Genomic DNA, 21,833 nt, shown 5'->3' with positions numbered 1-21,833 from the left:
TGAAAATTTCATTTCTATAGGAAATTTTCTGAAAATTTCATTTCTATAGGAAATTTTCTGAAAATTTCATTTCTATAGGAAATTTTCTGAAAATTTCATTTCTATAGGAAATTTTCTGAAAATTTCATTTCTATAGGAAATTTTCTGAAAATTTCATTTCTATAGGAAATTTTCTGAAAATTTCATTTCTATAGGAAATTTTCTGAAAATTTCATTTCTATAGGAAATTTTCTGAAAATTTCATTTCTATAGGAAATTTTCTGAAAATTTCATTTCTATAGGAAATTTTCTGAAAATTTCATTTCTATAGGAAATTTTCTGAAAATTTCATTTCTATAGGAAATTTTCTGAAAATTTCATTTCTATAGGAAATTTTCTGAAAATTTCATTTCAACAGGAAATTTTCGGAAAATTTCATTTCTATAGGAAATTTTCTGAAAATTTCATTTCTATAGGAAATTTTCTGAAAATTTCATTTCTATAGGAAATTTTCTGAAAATTTCATTTCTATAGGAAATTTTCTGAAAATTTCATTTCTATAGGAAATTTTCTGAAAATTTCATTTCTATAGGAAATTTTCTGAAAATTTCATTTCTATAGGAAATTTTCTGAAAATTTCATTTCAACAGGAAATTTTCGGAAAATTTAATTTCTAAGGAAATTTCTATAGGAAAGTTTCGGAAAACTGAAAATTTCAATTTATTTTGGCAGTAATTATTTTTTTTAGGGTTGTTTTATTCAAATAATTACTTTTAAGGCTGGAAGAAAATAATATTACAAATATTTTTTATATACATTTTAAAATATATGTTATTATTAAATTTTTGAGTGAAAAAAAAAACAAAATATTTTCTTTATTTTCCTTAGTTTTCAATATTTGCAAATAATAAAATGCAAAATCTTACAAATATATCAATAACTGGGTTTGAAATTTATTACTTTCTTATGTTTTCTAAAATGATAGAAATAATAAATAGTTTATGATATTTTCAAATTATTCTGTATACATGCTAGGTGTATGTAAGTTATAGTATAACCACAAAATCTCTGATACAAAATGTGTAAAGAATGCAAATTTTCAAGATTTGTTTTTCGTGTTTCGAAATTACCATTACTTTTTTTAATTTTGGCTGTTTCTTGTATGAGTTTTAGGAATTCTTCTTAAGAAAATGGATTAGCAAATGACAAATATCTACAATACGGACGACAAAGTTGACAATTCAAAATTTATTTTATTTTTCTGCTAAATTTTCCAAAATTTGGAGAAATGTTTAAATTTTCAACTCTGATGTGTTTTTTTTCTACATTTTATATAAAAATTTTAAAATCTTTTTCACTACCCAATTTATTCAGTTTTTTTTACTTGCTACTAACATTTTCAATGATTTAATACACAAAATCTGTGTGTGTTTTTTTTAAAAAAATTTGCACAGCAAAATTTGTTTTGTTATTTAATTAATTATCGTGGTATTTTTCTTATTTTAGTACAACGTATTTAAAGATGTACAAAAAAAAAAACTCTAGATTAGTCTTAAATGCCGCCCAAAATGTTTGTCCCCACTGTAATTTAAGTTAGTGTTTTGTTGTTGAATACAAGTGTTTGCTTTTGCGACACTATTTTTTTTGTTTTTGTTATAAGAAACTACTAAACTGATTTTAAAGGCGCTTAAGCTTCTGCACACATACATCACATGGACACATACATCATACACACGCAGCGCTGCCTATATGTTGCACCCGTTTACTTGGTAACCATGCGTATTTTATCCTTTAGAAGATTCCTTAGTTCTGTTATCATAAAGTCATGTGACTCTTTTACAGTTGATGCCACATCGCCAATCAGGGTAGCCTCTACCTCGGGCTTTAGGGACATATCAGCCATAAATGAATTTAAATTTTTTGGCAGTGCAGGTGTGTTCCAGCTCACTATAAATGAGAGTTAGTCAAAAAAAGAAAATTATACGCTTGGAAAATTATAGTATGGGTTATGGTCGTGTTGACTTACATAGACATTTATCACAACGTTGAAATTCTAGTTTCAGCTGGCGCATCATTTCAACCGTAAGCTGACAACGTTCTTTTTCATGCATTACTTGTTCACCGCCATCGGCATGGGATTTTCTTTTTTGTTTAGTTTTTGTGGATGCCTGCAGTTTTTCATATATTGCCTGAAGTATGAAGGCATAAAGCGAAATTATCTGTAAGGAAAATACAAAGATACAAGAATAATTTTTTTTCTGTCTTTTGGAGCGTCAAATCACATTTTTTCATAATTTTTTGCTAATTTCTCTTTCGAGACGAGTGTAATTATGGATGATTTTTTGCAATGGAAAAGATAATCCAGAGGTTACCACACACCAATCATTGCGAGATGCGTTTCGTCCTTGGTGGGCAATCACTTTAGGTGTGGAGGTTTTTAAGGCCGTATATTGGTAGATCGTACTTCTTTCGAAGTTATTGCGACAACGTTACATTTTATCACCACTCTAGTGGATGACCACCATAAATAATCTCCCAGCGGTGGAAATCAGTTGGTCTTCTCTTAAAAACTGGTGAAAACTGACCTTACAAGAGAGCTGATACACATACACATTAAACTTCTAAAATCTTTTCTTATAGAAGGCCTAAAACACATCATTTTGTTAGACATCGAAAATGCCACTAGTTATTCCATTTCTGAGTATGGGTAAAAAAAGAGAATAATCAAAACTTGTGTGTGAGTGTTTTTCTAATACAAACGTTTAAGCCATTCAAAGCTACTTTCTAAACAGCTTCACCACTGCAAAATATTTTTTCCGACCAACATTTTTCAAAAAAACTACCGAATTCTCTTCCAGCCGACCAAGATTGTAAACTGAATCAAAATGCACAATCTCATCGATGTTGCCACGGAGACCGTTGCAGTTAAGTTGGAAAAATGATACACTTCCCGGCACTGGCCTGGCAATATTGCAGGGGACAGGTCGGGGGGGTCACATAGTCCGGCGACGAGGACGCAAAAGAAGACGACGCTTGTGACCCACTGTTGGCTATGTTTGCACAGCTCCTTGCAACATACCCAGTATGACTATAATCCCGTAGTGAAGTGAGGCCAGAGCAAGATCGGAAATGTACCCACTTCATCCACAGGTTACACCTCACTGACACCGACCGATGATTAAGGCGATTCTGGCAAACCGAATAGACCCATCTCGCCTGCGCCTGGCGCTAGTGACCCCAACATGGCCCCCCGTGCATGGGGATAGCAGTCCGGTCCGGTACTGCCGAGATAGAGCTATACAACGTGTACATACCACCGGTTGGTAGATGCGTCCCAATTAATGGCCAAGCTTACAACCCCGCCATAAGTGGGTTAATATCTGGCCATAATCGTCTGGTTCTAGGGGACTTTAATGCGCATCACACTTCATGGCATTCTCCCCTAGGTAACGACCAGCGTGGCATAGCTTTGGCAGAGCAGATTGTAGGCTCCATGTTTTGCACGGTGAATGAGGATGCCCCCACTATGACCGATCTCCCTTCTCTCACCAGTGGCAAAAACGCTTGAGGCATTACTCCTCCCGAGCCTCGTGGGAGAATTTCTATTCGCCGAGCATCAACATGGATTTCGAAGACTGCATAGCACAATAACAGCTTTGCATGCCATCACCGCACACATTTGCCATGGATTCAATCAACCCAGGCCATGTGATAGGACGGTCCTCGTGGCATTGGACGAATTATCTGTGTGGTCGCCAGTCATTTGTGGAATTTTGGGATAGGAAGTCGAAGCACCGTAGAGTGCAACAGGGAGTTCCCCAAGGTGGGGTGATATCTCCGGCACTGTTTAACCTCTACCTATCCTTCATTCCACCCCCTCCAGAAGGCACAGAGATCGTATCATATGCGGACGATTGTACGATCATGGCATCAGGCCCCCCACCCATTGTTGACATCTGCGACAATGGGCTATTGAAATAATCCGACAATGATTTGTTTTAAACAACATTTTTGTGTCCATCTTACCTCTAAACCAGCGCCAACTTTACTCTGCCATTCCCGCCTCCTCCAAAGTCCATCGGTTGTGGCCTCATTGCTTTCTTTTATAGTGGCATCAATCAAATTCACAACCTGTGTAACATTATCGGTGACCACTTTACATTGCAATGGTAAATTGTTATTGCCCACATACATCTCCATCACCAATTCCGATAGATCACTAAAGAATTTCTCATATGGCATCTCCAGCAGTAAATGCAGACGTGTTGGTAATAAATCGACTAGAAAACGATTTGGCAGAGGCTTAAGATCCTCGGCTGCTCGCAGACGTTTAAACAACACCAGCCATGAATCACGCAACGATTCAATAATGACAGTTTCTTTGGCTCCTGGCAAGGCATCTTTTAGCTCCTGTAGATTAGGACCAGCAGCAGCGGCTGCTCTACAATATTTGACACTTAAATTGGGATGGAATAAATCCACGTATGAAGCAACCATACGCAACATTAGGGATCTTATCGAAAGTATTTCCACTTCCTGTTTGAATGATTGGCTGCGTTCGCGATCGGTGTCGACTAAATGTACGGGATCCCAACGTATCATGGCAGTAAGATCACGATTATCTCTTAATTCATTCCATGAAATGCGATCTTCAACAGGATCAATGGACATAATCATGTAAGTGTTTAAATTCTGTTGCACGTTGCCATACAATATAGCCAAATCACTTAATTGAGCCTCTACGGAAATGGCCACATAATGCAAACTATTCGTAAGACGTTCCTTAAAGTTCATAAATTCTTCTAGTTTCGAAAAAGTGCAGAAACGATAGGCGTATGCTATGTACTCCAGCCGCTCCTTGTAGCTGTTTGTAAAGAATTTCAAAGTTGTATCATAAACGGAGCGGGCCATAGAAAAACGGCCGGCCAAAATCATAGGATTACAATGCACATAGCCCATGGAATCCAGTTGGATTTGTTTAATTTCCAAATATTCATACATCTCTTGGGCCCCCAATAGACAGCCCAGCATGTGAAAGATTTTCAAACTTAAAAGTTTTACATGAAAATTGCTGGTGCTGTTACGCAGGACATATTGCAGCAAACAAAGAGCCTCAAATATGCGATCGGATTTTTGTTCCTCTTGACTTATGTCATACATGACGTTAGCTAAAAAAAAAGAAAGTAGACAAATTAATTTTGATTGGTGCTGGGCTCTACATATTAACTCTTGGACACTACTAACCTGCCAGTAACGCATAGGGATCCGAAGGTCCCATATCAGTGGGAAGTAAATCTTTGCCAAAATTACTCAAGCCATGCTCATAACGCAATTTTAGCGAGGTATAAAAGGCTAAACGGTGTTCAATGTCTGTATCCAAATGTACGCCACAAATTCGTGATACTTGCAAGGCGCAAATATGTTTCTGCATTTGTTCTTTCTAAAAGAAGAAGAAAATAAAACATGTATCTAATAGAATTTTTATTAAAATTTTATAAAAAACAAATATTGAAATATCTAATCTTGGTCAGAGCATACAAAAGATATTTTCAGGGGCCTCAGTAAACACTACGACGCCCTAGCCATACTATGAATTCTTTGATGCAGACTCCAGGTACCCATGTATAGATTTTACAGGCCACCGTGGCGCAGAGTTTAGCATGTCCGCATATGACACCGAATGCCTGGGTGCACTCTTTGTAATGGGAGAAGTATCCACTGTTACTTATTGAAGATGTTCATAGGAAAGTGTGTATTTGTAGCTTTGACATTGTATAAAAATATTATCGGGTCTATGAGATAGTAAATCGATTGCAGTACGCCGATGTCTGTAGTTTACCGGCTTTTGTGTTGATTCAGATCTGACGCTTCTTTCTACACGTAAGCGAAGAAAACTTTGAACGGGAAAATTTTCACGACAACCTTAGAGACATACTTCATGAAGCTCTTCGTACGACGGTGAAATGAGCTGTCGAAAGTGGTATAGGGATTAATCCGTCTAAGACGGATATTGTTCTATTTAACGGAAGATATAAGATACTGATGGTTGGACATGTCTTATTGGTAGGAAAGACTTTTCCATTTACTGAAATCGTAAAATTACAGGGTGCTTTGCTTTACAGAAAATTGAGCTTCAAATCAATTTTGAATACTATCAAGAGTGCTATTGGTAAAACACGCCTTCATTTACTCATGGTTCCTGGACAAAAACAACATCAAATCCTTTTGCCATCAGAAAGACCCTCAGATTTGCACTGGTGGAGATTTATCTGTAGAAGTACTCTTCCTTATAGCGTTGGACATTTGCGGTGTGACCGATTCCTCCTCAGATGCTTCCCCGGCTGCGTCTGTCGAAGTAGGAGGATTTCCCGTCTAGACCAATCCAGCAGACTTTGGCGATATGGCTATAGATCCTCAGACAAGTTTTTAGCTATAATTGCTGAGCCGTCTCCTAAATGCCCAGCCCCGGGCATCTATATCTCTTTAGCTTCACCTTTTTTAATCCATAGGACACAACTCCCTTGGACTTGTTGAGGTCTTTGAGGCAACCTGTGTTTATTATTATTTTTTGGCCAAGGAGGGTTATGTATTACTTTTGAGAAATAAATAAATTAAAAAATTTTCCTTATTTGAGCCTTGCAATTTCTCAAATGTCGAAATATTAAAACTTTGCTCGATCTTTTTATCCCGATCTTTTTAATTTGAATATGGGTATTTCTGATTCTAACAGCTCTTGGTAGGGGCTAATTCTGGTATTGGTTTGCATCACCTATCTATGACCAGTCCAGCACAGTGGGCTATTATGTTAAATTCAGATATAACTTTTGGGACGAAATTTCTCCGATCTGAAATATAATTTGAAGTCCCCATGTCTTATGATTCTAAAAGCTCTTGGTAGGAGCTAATTCTGGTATAAGTTTGTATCACCTATCTATGATGAGTTCACTGCAATGCCGTTTTAAAAATGGGTCATTATATTTTTGATATAGAGGTTTGAGGGTTTGGTTATTTTTAAGCATTTTATAGTTTTAGATAAATTCTTTAGCAAGTGATTTTAGAAAATATTAGGAGAGAAATTGCTACAAATTATTTTTTTATTTAAAATATTGGGTTGTCCAAAAAGTAATTGCGGATTTTTCATATAGTCGGCGTTGACAAATTTTTTCACAGCTTGTGACTCTGTAATTGCATTCTTTCTTCTGTCAGTTATCAGCTGTTACTTTTAGCTTGCTTTAGAAAAAAAGTGTAAAAAAAGAATATTTGATTAAAGTTCATTCTAAGTTTTACTAAAAATGCATTTACTTTCTTTTAAAAAATCCGCAATTACTTTTTGGGCAACCCAATATAAATGAAAAATTAGTTAACAGTGCTCTGTTATCACCTAACATAGCTATGTTAAAATGTCAGATTTGTGTCTTGGCTAAGTTATATTCGAATTTATCTTCACGGACATCGCATATCACAATCTGGAGGAAGTCCAGTCCAGTCCCCCGAGTCCGTTTATGGGTCAAACTCGGTGTGGTGTTCATCGTCTTCAAGAGACGCTCAGTTGAGAGCTACCGGCCACAGTTTGCTGACTGCTGCAATTGCAGTCGTCGCGGACAATCAGCGGTATCGAGTGTAGAGTCACAGTAAGAGAACGTGAGGCAACAGCTCTTGCCAAATACTGGGTGCCTGTGATACTCGTCATGACAAAACTAGTATTGGAACGGGCTTTTTCACCTACAGAGCTTGGCGAGGGTCGCTATCTCCACACGTCAATGCGGCTACAACAACAACAACAACTTATTTAAAACAATCTCTTCTTAATGGTGATAGTCTTTGCATCGAGCCTCTCAATAAACTTTAGATGAAGGCTCCTTTTATTTGTATGTTCACCTCTTTTGAGGGTCCATGTTTTTGCCAAAGAATTTGTTGCACCGAGCCTCTCAATAAACTTTAGAACAAGGTTCTTTTTTTTTGTGGTCCTTAAGATTCGAACTAGATGACATTGTTAGAAGCCTTTCAGTCTTATCGCCTGTCGAACAGACTCAGACCTCCAAGCGCTTAAACCGCTGAAGCTATCCTGAGTGGTTATAAATTAATTTTTTTTTCTTTGAAAGATGCGATAAAGATAACCTCCCTTCGAATTTTCACTTCTAAATGGTAAAGCACTTTTCAATGTCATGGTGCAGACATCGGTTGCACGTACTCAATTTGTTAACACCAAACAAATTAGTTAGCGTGCCGTCTGGCTTTACCAGGGGATACTTGATATTCGATTGTAGCAGTGAACTGTTAAATGACTTACATCCTTTGGTAAATTTGCCGATGTTATTCCAGTTTCTGTTACAAGCTTATTAGCCAATTCCTTCCTCTCTTCGATACTGATAGCGGGTAGAAATAATGAAATATCATGCGTGCAGCAGGGTTTGTCACCAAATAAACGAAAATAGGCTATCACCAAATCACTAAACTCTCCCATAGATGCTTTAGCATCTATATTGTGTTGACGCATACGTTGATGCAATTCCAAACGTGCCAAATATGGTCCTCTGACTTTTTTCTCCGAAGATTCGATTAACTAAAAAAAAAGTAAAAGCAAAGTTATTGTTTATATTTTATACTCAAAACCGTGTTCAAGACTTACCTCTGTTAGGAAATCCCTACATTCTTCTATGGTATTACAATTAGATTGTACGTTATCTTTTTCCTCGTCTGTTTTCTCTATGTTGTTTTCTGATTTATGCAAAGCATCCAATTCAAAACATGTCGTTATATAATCCTTATAGTAATCCCAACGGTCGTGACTGCAAAATAATAAAAAAATCCATTTAAATTAAAAAAAAAAACAAATCCCGAAACCCAAAAAATTGGTTTGCCTGTTTTTTTTCCAAACTTTATACATTCAAGGTTTGAAATCACTTGAGGTTTCTCTTACTGAGTAGAATATTGAGTAAAGTATGCATTTAAACTTTTATGTAGCAAGCTTTGCAAGAATTAAGTCGGTATGTAGAATTTTTTTTCTTCTATTCCATAAGAAATTAATTTTGATGAAATTTATTCTTTAGAAAATAAAATTATTTGCTCTACTTACTCCTCCTTGAGCAAATTCTTCAGCAGTACATTACACTCTGACCACATCTTTAGAGATTTCATGAGATTTATTTTCAGATAAATAGGTGCTCCTGGATAGACTTTTTCACACACTGGTCCATTTAGAAAATCTAAAGCTTCTTTTTCCATGCCTTGCAACTGCAATATATGCAAATATAAAAATGCTTCTTGCTCAGATTCTAATTTATTTTCTTGAATCATCTTGTCAACCATGCGTTGGGCCAGAGACAAGTAGATTTTCCGTTTGGCAGGATTAGCTTTTTCGGGACCACGTACTCCCTAAAAAAAAACACAAAGAAATATATTTGCATTGCGATATTTAATATATTTATAAATTTTACCAACCTGTAGTACCACACTCATTACAGCCCAAAAATAATAGGCATTTTTAGGCTGTGCTTTGTACATTTGCAGGGCCACCGATTGCTGTGATTTGAAATCCTCCATGCGTACATGTGATATAAAAAGATGAGCCAGTAATTCTTCATTATTAGGTGACTGTTTAACTGCATAATTGTAAATATCCACAATTTTATCCACTAAAAATTATAATAAAACAAAACACATTGTGAGAAAATTTATTTTAATCAAGGGCTAAAAATTCTGTCCTTACTCTTTAAGAACTTAATGTTAAATGCAGAATATTGTGGGCAAATTACAACAATGTAATTTTAATGGGTACAGCATAATTCTTATCTGTGCAGTCACTCATTATTTGGTTGACAGTGGGCTTATATTAAAGAAAATTTTAATTTGATTAAAAAAAAAAAACAAATAAATTCAGGCTAATTTCGGCCGAGCCAAATTTTAGGTACCCACAACCCTGTTGATACCCAAAACCGGTGTTGATTGAGGTTTCTATAATCTCAAAAAGTTACATCGGGGTATCGGGTTTAATGAAGCTTTCTGGACAGGATTCGGTGTGAGTTCTTCACTTCAGCCAAATCGAAAAAAATTGTGGCTTCTTCGGGCCCCAAAGATCTCAAACGCTGGGATCGGTTTTTATGGGGGCTATATCAGTTTATAATTCAGTTCATACTTGGCATGGATATTGGAAATCACAACATGATTCAATGTGTGTATTGTACATCGGAGATGTATTCGAATCTGAAACTATTTGGCCATTTTGGATTCCCCACCTACCTATATTATTAAAAAGTTTCTGTAATTTCAAGTGGATATATTCATTCAATCGAATGAATATTCATTCAATGAATGAATGAATATTCATTCAATCGAATGAATGAATATTCATTCAATCGAATGAATATATCCACTCGAATGAATACGTCCACAGTCAGTTGGACGGACGAGCGGATATGGCTGGAGCGACTAAAATTTTCAACACGATCAAGAATTTATATATACTTCATAGGGTCTCAGCTTAATATTACAAGGTGTTGCAAATGGAAAGATTATATTTGTATAACCTCCATCTTATGGATGTTGTTGTTGAGCCGGAACTACTCTGGTTTACCAGGGGAGGTCAATTTCTTCAGTTGCAATGGGAGGCGGTCGTTCTCCGAGGACTACAGTCACCCCGTAGCTGTTTACCGCATCTGTTACCGTGTCTGCATGAATGTTGTCTAGACCTGCTATGTTATGGTGGTGGGTATAAACCCGATATATTGTAGTTCCCATACTTTCGGTACGTGTTCTTCTAGCAGATTGCAATATCATGCCTTATCTTTGGTATTAAAGGCACCAATAACTAGCCTTGTCATATGGAGCATCATGCATCGATAGAGCTGATTGTTCGCGACTGCATTTGCAGCTACTCTGCAAATTAACCCTCGAATATTCCATTAAGGATCAGGGGCAAACTTCTTACATATCAATGAATGCTGTCCGATTCAAGTTTAAGCTCAATGATAAGGGGCCTCCTTTTTATAGCCGAGTCCAATCGGCGTGCCGCAGTGCTCTCCTCTTCTCTTCTCTTCTCTTCTCTTCTCTTCTCTTCTCTTCTCTTCTCTTCTCTTCTCTTCTCTTCTCTTCTCTTCTCTTCTCTTCTCTTCTCTTCTCTTCTCTTCTCTTCTCTTCTCTCCTCTCCTCTCCTCTCCTCTCCTCTCCTCTCCTCTCCTCTCCTCTCCCCTATCCTTTTATTCCTTCTCTTCCCCTATCCTTTTATTCCTTCTCTTCCCCAATCCTTTCCTCCCTTCTCAACCTCTATCCTTTTCTCCCTTCTCTTCGCCTATCCTTTCCTCCCTTCTTCTTCCCTATCCTTTCCGCCCTTCTCTTACCCACCCCTTACCTATTCTAACCTCTCCTCCCCTTACCTCTCCTAACTTCCGCTCACTTTACCTCTCCCATCCTCCCCTCCCCTTACCTCTCCTCGCCCCCTCTCCCCTTACCTCTCCTCACCCCCTCTCCCCTTACCTTTCCTCGGCTTAACTCCCTTTACTTCTCCTCGCATCTCCTCTTCTCTCCTCACCTCACTACTTCTTTCCATACCTCTCCTCTGCCATCCTCTCCTATTCCCCTTCCCCTGTAAAAAGAAATAAAATGTTTCATTAAAAGCTTTAATCAAACCGTCAGGTCATCCCTCTTGGATCTTTTTATGACATCCTTATATTCAACATGACGTCCTTATAATGAATTTCCAATAAACATTCCATTAAGGAACAGGGTATACTTTTCTCATATCAAAGAGTGAAGTTCGATTAAGGGTTTTAAGCTCAATTAAATGAAAAGGCGACTCCTTTTGTATGTCGAGCGCGAACGGCGTGCTGCATAGCGACACCACTTGGTAGAGAAGTTTTAACATGGCAGGCCAGCATTAGTAATAGGAAAATTTTCTGATTTTCGCGCCGGGCTTTAATCCCAGACGTTCGGCGTCATAGGTTTAAAGTTTTATGCTCAATGAAATGAAAAGGGGTCTCTTTTTGTATGCCGAGTCCGAACGGAGTACCGCATAGCGATACCACTTGGTAAAGAAGTTTTAACATGGTAGCATACCTCATAAATGTAGCTAGAAGGCGAGTTCCAAACATTAAATTTTTTTTTTGATTGTATAATTTTTTGGGAATTTTTTAGGTTTTAAAGCATGCAAATTTGCGTGCTGTCCATATCAAGTTTAATCTCAATAATAAGCGGCCTCCTTTTTATATTTATAGAGTTTATAGCCGTGCGACACCTCTTTGGGGCAATCCCATGGCAGCCGGTTGTACGTACCGGATTGACCCGTTGAAGTCCTTCATCGGCAAGGGCTGCCGACTCAGTGTAGAACACACTGCTACAACAACCTCTTTGGGGAATGGTTATTACATGGCAAAAGTATCTCACAAATGTCGCCAGCATTAGGTGAGGATAACCACCGCTGAAAATGTTTTCTGATGTTCACGTCAGGTTTCAAACCCTGGCGTTCAGCGTCATAGGCGGACATGCTAACCACATCGTTTAAAACAAGCAGTCATTTTGGCCAGTAAGACTTAGGTTTGATATTTTTGGTCTTAATGGCAAATAAGAAAACAAAAGTTTGTAATCATAATTTATTGCTAAGACAACCTATATGCCCTTTTGCAATACGGAGATATAATTAGGCCTTGGAGGAACGCCTCTTAAAGTATTAGCTGCCAAAAATATCATAGACAGATCAATTACCGTATACTCGACACCACTATTTCCACCACCAGGGAATGTCCAACATATGTTTTTTTTTATATTTTGGATATATGCCAAACATTGCTATTTTGTGTGAATAAATCCAAAAGAATTGCAAAAATGTCTCTTTCTTGTTAGTAAAGTATAGCTACATACATTTATATGTGCACATACAAACAAATATAGCGCTACAAAATAAATTATTATGTATGTTGCTAACAGATATATAGACAATATAATTTATAATCCTGTAGAAAAAAATCACTTATGTTAAGATGAGATGACAAAAGCCAAAAAATAATAGGAAAAAAGGCCGACATTGAAAATAGAAATAAAAAAATTTAAATGATTTAAATCGCTTTAATAGTTATTTAATGACTTTAATAATGATCTTTATAGTTTTTTAATAGGACACAAATGAAAAAGTTTTAATTTTCATTGGAATTTTAAGTATTAATTATAAATTATAATTTAAAATTATCAAAAAAATATTTTTGTTTATTTCTTAAGCGACAAATGAGCGTTTTTTAATTATTCAATTTATTTGCTTATTTTAATTAAAATGTGCAATCATTCCTTATCTTATTGTTAGATTCTTCAAATAAGCTTTGTATATAAATTTATTATTAGTTGTCATTGTATGTTTCAAAATAAATAATTATAAATGAATTATTTGAAAAATATACATTAGAATCCTACTGTCCCATACATAAGCAAATAGACAGACAGACAACAGCTGCTGGTAAAATAACAAAATGAAAACTTGAGAAAAAAAACGCATATTTCGCCTAAAATTTGATATAATTTACCCACAACGATTTCTGCTCAATCTGACATTTGTGTTATTTTTTTTTGTTAATTAATTACCCACGTACATTGCTCCAATTCTTTATAGCAAAATGATAGGACTTGTAGCGTAGCATCATCCACTGGCTTTTCATTGGCCACTGCCTGCAGAAACCCATGGCTTTCCTCATAGCGTCCCAGACGTAATAGCGCCAGACCCTTAAGTGCTTTAGCACATAATTGATTCGGATGTTTTTTCAAGACTTTCTCTGATTCTTGTAGTGCCTTGCGATTGTTGCCAACCTCCAAGTTATCTGTAAGAGAAAAAAAAGTTTAATTAAATAGCTTTTTTCTATATTCGACCATATGTTGCCCGGTTTGTATTTTGCTAAAAAAAAAACACAAAGAAAAAATAAAATAAATGATGTGCGTTCAAGTGCATGTTTTTTGCTGTGAAATATGTCTTGCCTCCTGGTAAACGATTAATTAGCTGATTATATTCCCATACATAATGACAATATTACATATTTCATAGTAAAAGCAAATAGAATAACAAGGAGAAAAGAGTATTTTCAATAAAATTTACTGCAAAGAAATTACATTGGCAATTATTAAAAAATATTTTATACTTTACTTTATGCAATTGCTATTTGCAAGCATGAATTGATTTCAAAGAGCACAGTAAGCGGCTACACTAGGAGGGTTCCTAATTTAGGAACCCTCCATAGGATGGGGGTATACTAATCATGTTATGAGTTTCATTTTTAACACCTGGATATATTGATATGCAATCCTAATTTTTTTATATATAAAAATCAAATTGTGTTTGTTTGTTCCGCATAGGTTCAAAAACGGCTGAACCGATTTTCTTGATTTTCTTTTAAATGGTGCAAAATTGCCGCGTAGTGAAAACAGGATACTTCCAGGGGTAGGCGGACCCTACTCCGTGCTAACTTATAAACAAAGTGTGGGCGCGCCACCTCCAAAACCCTCCTATGGAATATATTGAACAACCATGACAACAAGGACTAAAATAAAAAATATTGGGGAAGAAGTAAAATGGAGGTTCGGCCGTGCCGAACTTTGGATACCCACCACCTCGGGTAGGTATATATGTAAACCATCTTTCCTCAAAATCCAGTGGAAATTGCATACGTTATCCCCCATAGCAGTTATATCGAAATATATTCAGATTTGGACCAAATACTAATAAGTACAAATCAATGTTCAATTGTGTATAACAAAATGTTGGTCTTTTTAGTAGCTATATGTAAAAATTAACTGATCTGAACCATATACGACACGGACGTCGAAAAGTCTAGCATAATTCACTGTGTCACTTTTCAGTGAAATCGGATTATAAATGCGCCTTTTATGGAGCCAAGATTTTAAATCGAGATATCGGTCTATGTGGACTGATTTGGGCCAAGTTGCAGAAAAATGTTGAAGAGCCTCACACAACTCACTGTCGCAAATTTCTGCGCAATCATGCAATAAATACGCCTTTTACGGGCCCAAGACCTTAAATCGAGTGATCGGTCTATATGACAGCTATTTCCAAATCTGAACTGATCTGTGCCATATTGAAGAAGGATGGTCTATCACAACTCACTGCCCCAAATTTCAGCAATATTGGATAATAAATGTGACTTTTATGGGCCTAAGACCCTAAATCGGCGGATCGGTCTATATGGCAGCTATATCCAAATCTGGACCGATCTGGGCCATATTGAAGAAGGATGTCAAAGGGCCTAACAAAAATCACTGTCACAAATTTCAGCAAAATCGGATAATATATGTGACTTTTATGGGCCTAAGACTCTAAATCGGCGGATCGGTCTATATGGGTGCTATATCAAGATATAGTCCGATATAGCCCATCTTCGAATTTAACCTGCTAATGCACAAAAAAAGAATCTGTGTAAAGTTTCAGCTCAATATCTCTGTTTTTACAGACGGTAGCGTGATTTCAACAGACGGACGGACATGGCTAGATCGTCTTAGATTTTTACGCTGATCAAGAATATATATACTTTATAGGGTCGGAACAGATTACCAATCTCTAGTCAGATATGACCATGGCTAGAGATGGGTAATGGGTAAATACTTGGGTATTTAAACATATATACCCTAAAGCTATATAAAACATTTTTGATGGTTTTGTATTTGTGCACGAACCTGACCTTCTGATCTCATAAAATCAAACTAAAGTTAGTAACCGCTATGTAGACGGACCTCACGACTTAACCCACTTAAAACCCGAGTTCGAAATTGCTAGATTATACAACTGTCTTCCTTATAACTTAAAAGATTTCTCGATATCAGATAACTTACTTTATCTGATATCGAGATACTTTATCTGATATACAGAATATTCGTTCCACTAGCCGAACGTAGAATAGTGTTCCAAGCGCCTCGATAATGTGGTGTTGCCAAATTATATACATATGGGTAATCCTTTTTTAGACGTTTTTTTTATTTAACTTTTACTAATAACAATATATTTGCGAATTTATTAACCTAAGAATTATAAATAATATAATTTTCCTGTTTAATTTTTTCGATTCTCAGAAAGATCTTTATATCTTTCAGTTGATTAAATTTATAACATAGGTGCCCAAAAGGATCATTATTTGCATAAATGGTTCTATATTAAGAAATTTTTAAAAGACCAAAATATCTGGTAGGTCTGATAGGATCGTTAAAGAAAATTCGACTCAAAAGAAAGCAAGAATCTATTTGACCAGGAATTAATTTAAAACGCAATGTTTTCGGCACTCATACGAATGTAATTAGCTTCTGTCCCACCCATTTCGATGGAGACAAAATTAAAGAAATTGTTTTTGAACGGATTTTATCGAATCAGAATGAATATTGTAGTATGAAGTCAAGATCACCACGTGCTTTGTGTACAACCATTGGGATGTGTTGACGGAAGTTTAAGCGTTGGTCTAGAAGCAATCCAAGGTCATTATAGCTATAAACTATTTCAAGTTGATTTAAACCAAAAAGTAGCTAGTTTTAAGAGAGGTTAGTCTTAAAAATGATATGTGTTTACATTTGGAAATATTAAGTTCCATAAAGTTCTGGTCGCACCATTCGTAAAGAGTATCAAGGTTCATCAATGTTCATCAGAGTCTCTCGTCAATCTGAAAATAATTACATCATCTGCATACGCTTGATGTGAAATAGTGTCAATAAAAAATTTCTCTAATAGCTTTGGAATAGAATTCAAAATTGAAATGCCCCTGTAATTAGAAACCTCGTTGCCATTTCCGGCTTTAAATAACGGTCTTATATAAGATTGCTTGCACAATTCCGGCAGATATCCATGCTTTAATGAACGGATGAAAAGTGTACAAAGGGGACATGAAAGTTCGAAAGCGCAATGCTTTATAATGTACGATGGAACTCCATCTGGACCAGGATTAAAAGTTATCTTCAGTGACCTTAAATTTTCAAGTACTATGTTTTCGCCAATCCCAGTCACGTCTATAAAAGCGGAATTGTTGATTGTGTATGGATATTTTTCACATAAATTATAATAATTATCTGGGTAAGTAATGCTTAAAAAATTCTTCATAGATGTCAGCAATACCTGAATCGTTATCACCTATTTTAGCTTTATATCTAATAAATTTCGGTAAACTATTACAACGGCGCTTTGATTTCACAAATTTGTAAAAAGATGTAGGATTTGATTTCAATTGATTTCTATTTTTTTTAAATAACTACCATATGCCAATATGTCTCCTTTGCTAAAGAATACTTCGAAAAGTCAGACGTTGACCCTGAGTGTTTAAACCTTTTATATAATTTATTCTTCTTGTTCTTCAACCTAGAAAGATTGGTTGGATTCCATGGAGGACCAGATGCTTTGCAAAAAGTAGTTTTAGGGACAGATTGAGAAATAAAGTCAAGTAGCATAGTATATAAAGCTGAACTCATTTCATCAATATCTTTAGATCTGAAAATGTCTTTGCAATTAACAGATGAGAGTAGAGGGTTCAGTTTGACGTAATCAGTTTATTAATTTGTTGCGGCAAAAGTTCGCACACGTCTTTGTGTGGCGAGAAACGTACGATCTGAAACTGCACGAAAGCTGGACATCGCAAAGCTGCAAACACAACAGGTTACTGACACCTACCAAAACGACTTGTACAACCGAGCAGTTAAAGTAAATGGAGAATATTGGAACCCACAACTTTGAGATAGTCAACAACTTTATCTACCCCGGCACCGCCGTAACCGAAACGAATGACACCAGTTTTGAAATGAAGCGAAGGAAAATACTGGCAAAGAGATACTACTTTGGATTAAGTAAACGGTTTAGAGACAGGGCCACCTCTCGACAGACGAATCTTACACGATACAAGATACTGATACTACCCGTGTTGTTATATGGTTTCGAAGCATGTGTACTTGTGAAAGCAGAAGAGGCAGTGCTTGGAGTGTTTGACAGAAAGATTATACGTAAAATTTATGGACCAGTTTGCATTGATAGAGAGTATCGGCGCCATATGAACCACAAACTGTATGAGCTGTATAACGACGTTAACATAGCTCAATGCATCAAAATACAATGGTAGCGTTGGCTAGGTCATGTTATCAAAATGAATGAAGAAGCTCCAGCGAAGAAGTGTTTTGACGGCGATCACGATGGTACACGCAAACCGGGACGGCCAAAGGCCTAATAAAAATCAAGTGGTGAGAGACATCTCGAGACTTGGTATCAGATCCAGGCGCTTGGAACTTTGTTCTACGTTCGGTTATTGGAGCAAATGTTCTGTCATAACCAATTTAAGTAAATAAATTTGCGTTGTAAATAGTTTTTTTTTTTAATCTTTCAACAAAATTTTTTTTTTAATGTAAGAAAAGGTGAAAACTCATTTTATTCCCTAAGCCACTATGTTTTCACAACAAAAAAATCATTTTTCTAATATATTATGAGTACATAGCGAAAAAAGTGGAATTATAATGACTTTGTCATAAAATTGTAACTGCTGCCAAAAATAGTAGGCTTATCGCCATAAATGTATTTACCGGCAGCCAAAAATACTTTCATCGAAATTATTTTTCACATCATTGAATGTGGCAGAAGGAAAAATATTTTTCCCTTCAAAATGTGGCAGAAGGAAACATATTTTTCCCTTTATAATCCATTGAAAACGACTCGTTTTGCCCTTACAAATTAAAAGGGAAAAACGACTCGTTTATAAGCCCTCAATTCGACGTATTGGCCGGTCAAAAAGCGCAGTTTTGAGCCGATGGGTAAGAGCTCGCATTGTTCCTTAGTCGAATTTCTCCAAAGAATTCAAATTGTGATTTCCCACGCAGACTTGACTTTCTACGTTTCTTAAGCGGAACAGTCGACACATGACCAGTTTTGGGAAGAAACAGGCGACCATGCGTTTCGAAGTGCTTCTTTCGATTGTTGTTTTGTTTCGGGCTCATACGCATATATCAACATTTCGCCGCATGCGATAATCTTATAAACGTATTTTGAGACACCGCGATCGTATTTTTCAACATTTCTTCGCACTAATCGACACGAGCCTTTTTTGTGCAATAGACAAATTTTGCAAAAACCATCGAGAACAAACCTTTTCAACAGCAAGGTGTTGATGTATGCTGGCGAGAGAAATTGCCCAAGGATACCACTATCTCACAGTATGTCACATGGCAATCTTGTATTCAAAGTTCACGCACGGCATCAATGTTCTCTGGTACAACGGTACTTTTTGGACGACCTTAAAGGAATTCGGTTTTGAGCGAACATCGACCACGTCTGAATTCACTAAACCACTTTTTCACAATGTTGTTGTTGTTGTTGTAGCAGTGTGTGGTACACTGAGGCGGCAACCCTTGCCGATGAAGAAATTCATCGGGTCAATCCGGTACATACAACCAGCTGCCATGGGATTTCACAATGCTATAGGATAGTGCTTCTAGGCTATACAATGATTTAAGTTCACCAAAGCTCCACGTCGATAGTTGTAAAAAATGGTCGCGTGAAAATATTCGCGAGTTGCTTCATATTTTTGACCAATTAATTATTTCATGTCACTGTAAATAATACAAACGATGGTCGTAATTTAAAACGTTCTGAGTGCGATTATGCTAAAAATTTCAAACTTTTCAATAGAAATTTCAGATTGCGCCTGGCAACAATTATTCTTATATAGCAGCCCTCGTGAGAACAGAAATTGATAATGTAGTTTTATAATTTGATAATTTGATAAGATTTGCTTTCTGAAGGTGCTCAAGATGTCAAATTGAGATATCAAACTATATAGGGCATATATCAGATTATAGACCGATTTGGGCCTTACTTATTATATATATTGGAGTTCATAGCAAAAGTCACGTGCGACATTGCAGCCAAATTGTATACGACCGATTTGGGCCACACTTATTATATATATTGGAGTTCATAGCAAAAGTCATCGTGCGAAATTGCAGCCAAATTGGATGAGAATTGCGCCCTCTAGAGTTTCAAGGATTAAAATCGAGAGGTCGGTTTATATGGGAACTATGTAAGATTATTGACCGGTTGGGCCTTTACTTAAGATGGTCACATGAAAAGTCATCTTGCAAAATTTCAGACAAATTGGATAATTGAATTGCACTCTCTAGAGGCTCAAGAAGCATAAAGGGGAGATTTGCATGGGAACTATATCAAGGTTTAGACCGATTCAGACAATATTTAACCTGCCATTATACAATCAGACATGTTATATGTAATTTCAAAAATAGCAAACTCTGTAAGTTATAATACTTTGAATTTAGCAAGAATTTCAAGAACAAAGCCCACTCGCGACACATGAAAATTACACTATACAAGACTGATACTACCCCGGCATGTGACGACCATGAGCACCAACCAGTTGGAATTCCGAGCTGCGATTTATGTGCGGTTCATCGCTATCATGAGAAGCTTAGCTGAGAGCTAGAGGGTGCATCCGCAGGTTGCGGAAAGTGGAATGCCGTGTAGCAGTGGCAGCAACTGGAGTCGGACAAACAGCAGTATCTGGTAAAAAATATGTAATATGATTTTCATATAAATATTGTATTGTTGATTTCATATTTAATTTTACTGTATGTATAAAAAGGTACCACTGTACCCAATATCCATCATTCATCATTTACAATTAGGACAACACCGAGTATCTATTTATTCACGCACAAACACGTACCAGTTTTGCTTATAGAAAACAAAACGTAGACCTATTTCAGATATCCACTATCACATAATAGGTGATTAGGAATATCTATGTTTGTACATACATATGTACTTAAACACAGAAAGTACACTCACCATAAATAGGCCGCAGACGCCTCTCAGATACAGCGGGATCTTGCACGTGTTGTGCCATACTTCAGCTTTCCTCTCCCTTTTGATTGTCCTACAATGTACCTTATTGTAATAGTTGTAATAGCTTGGCTGATTTGTTTTTGTTTGCTTTCGCTTTTCTTTGGCGTTTTACGCTATAATAACCTGAAATGCAATGATCGATCATTCACACATTCTCTAGAGATAGAAGAGCATAAAAAACCATCAAGAACATTTGGCACACGCACGAACACACACAAATCTTGGTTAACACTTTTTTCGATGATATTGGATATTTAAAGAGCATTGCGTATTGCACATGTGGGTGGGTTGATGGTTGTTGTACAAAAAGTAAGGTAAGGAGGGACGTACAATGATGCCCTTTAATTTTACTTTGTGATTGCCAATTAAAAATGCAGGTGTTAATCCACGCTACTCAGATAAGATGCACTCAAATAACTCGCGACTCTTTTTTTTATATACATAATTGTTGCATATATATATACATATGCAGCTATTTAAATATATACAAATGTGTGTATATGAACAACATGTGGAACAATACACTTGGTTTCACAATATATACGCTTATAATTATAGATTTTATTTTCTATGCCAGAATAATACGCGTAAGGTGTTCTAATTTATTTTGGTTTGCTTTGGTTTTTTTCACAGATTTGTTCAATCACGTTGTTTCTGATTTGGACGTTGATTGATTGGTTCACTCTTCGCATTGACTTTTCTTGAACGACTTTACTGCTACTTAATATTTTATACCGTTTAACAACACTTCCAAAGAAAAGTTTAATACTTGTACTTCTTCTATAACTCTGGAATTAATTTTTAATACAGAAATAGAAAAAATATTTTGCGGCTCTAACTATAGTCGGCAAAAAGGGTGCAAGCACCATGCTAAATGTCAAAATAAGGAATAAAATATGGACATATGACAGATGAAAATATGTATGATTAATACGAAACGTAGTCACACGGAGCAGGGATGGGAAATAGGAATATATAGGAGCTACGTAACGTATCA

The 21,833-nt window shown here is 36.3% G+C and overlaps 1 protein-coding gene across 6 annotated transcripts; it reads right to left on the bottom strand.

The window, feature by feature from the left end:
• Nucleotides 1–1,617: 1,617 nt before the first annotated feature.
• On the bottom strand, nucleotides 1,618–21,704 carry LOC106088661 (phagocyte signaling-impaired protein). 6 transcript variants are annotated; one of them, XM_059362620.1, is made up of 11 exons: nucleotides 21,572–21,704; nucleotides 20,780–20,992; nucleotides 13,551–13,775; nucleotides 9,421–9,614; nucleotides 9,056–9,354; nucleotides 8,609–8,768; nucleotides 8,270–8,542; nucleotides 5,224–5,419; nucleotides 4,006–5,147; nucleotides 2,006–2,198; nucleotides 1,618–1,926 (listed from the first exon to the last, which is right to left on the bottom strand). In XM_059362620.1, exons 2-11 carry the CDS (start codon nucleotides 20,835–20,837, stop codon nucleotides 1,742–1,744), a joined length of 2,925 nt encoding a protein of 974 aa, XP_059218603.1. In that variant the 5' UTR covers nucleotides 20,838–20,992; nucleotides 21,572–21,704; the 3' UTR covers nucleotides 1,618–1,741. The 6 variants fall into 6 exon arrangements, with proteins under 6 accessions (XP_059218603.1, XP_013109742.2, XP_013109744.2 ...); XM_013254288.2 differs by having other exon boundaries at nucleotides 20,780–20,959; XM_013254290.2 differs by having other exon boundaries at nucleotides 20,780–20,959; nucleotides 21,606–21,696.
• Between the last annotated feature and the right edge of the window lie 129 nt (nucleotides 21,705–21,833).

The sequence above is a fragment of the Stomoxys calcitrans genome, chromosome 2, assembly GCF_963082655.1.
Source record: "Stomoxys calcitrans chromosome 2, idStoCalc2.1, whole genome shotgun sequence".
NCBI lineage: Eukaryota > Metazoa > Arthropoda > Insecta > Diptera > Muscidae > Stomoxys > Stomoxys calcitrans.
Note: the sequence above shows the minus strand (reverse complement) of the source record. Positions and strands in the feature narration are given on the sequence as shown.

Bases quoted from the DNA above. Each gene is read 5' to 3' on its own strand.
- LOC106088661 (XM_059362620.1), bottom strand. From the start codon at position 20,837: ATGGCACAACACGTGCAAGATCCCGCTGTATCTGAGAGGCGTCTGCGG. The intron at 13,776-20,779 runs GTGAGTGTACTT...TTTCTCTTACAG, and splicing joins GCGTCTGCGGCCTATTTATG to ATAACTTGGAGGTTGGCAAC. The intron at 1,927-2,005 runs GTAAGTCAACAC...TCTCATTTATAG, and splicing joins ACGTTGTGATAAATGTCTAT to TGAGCTGGAACACACCTGCA.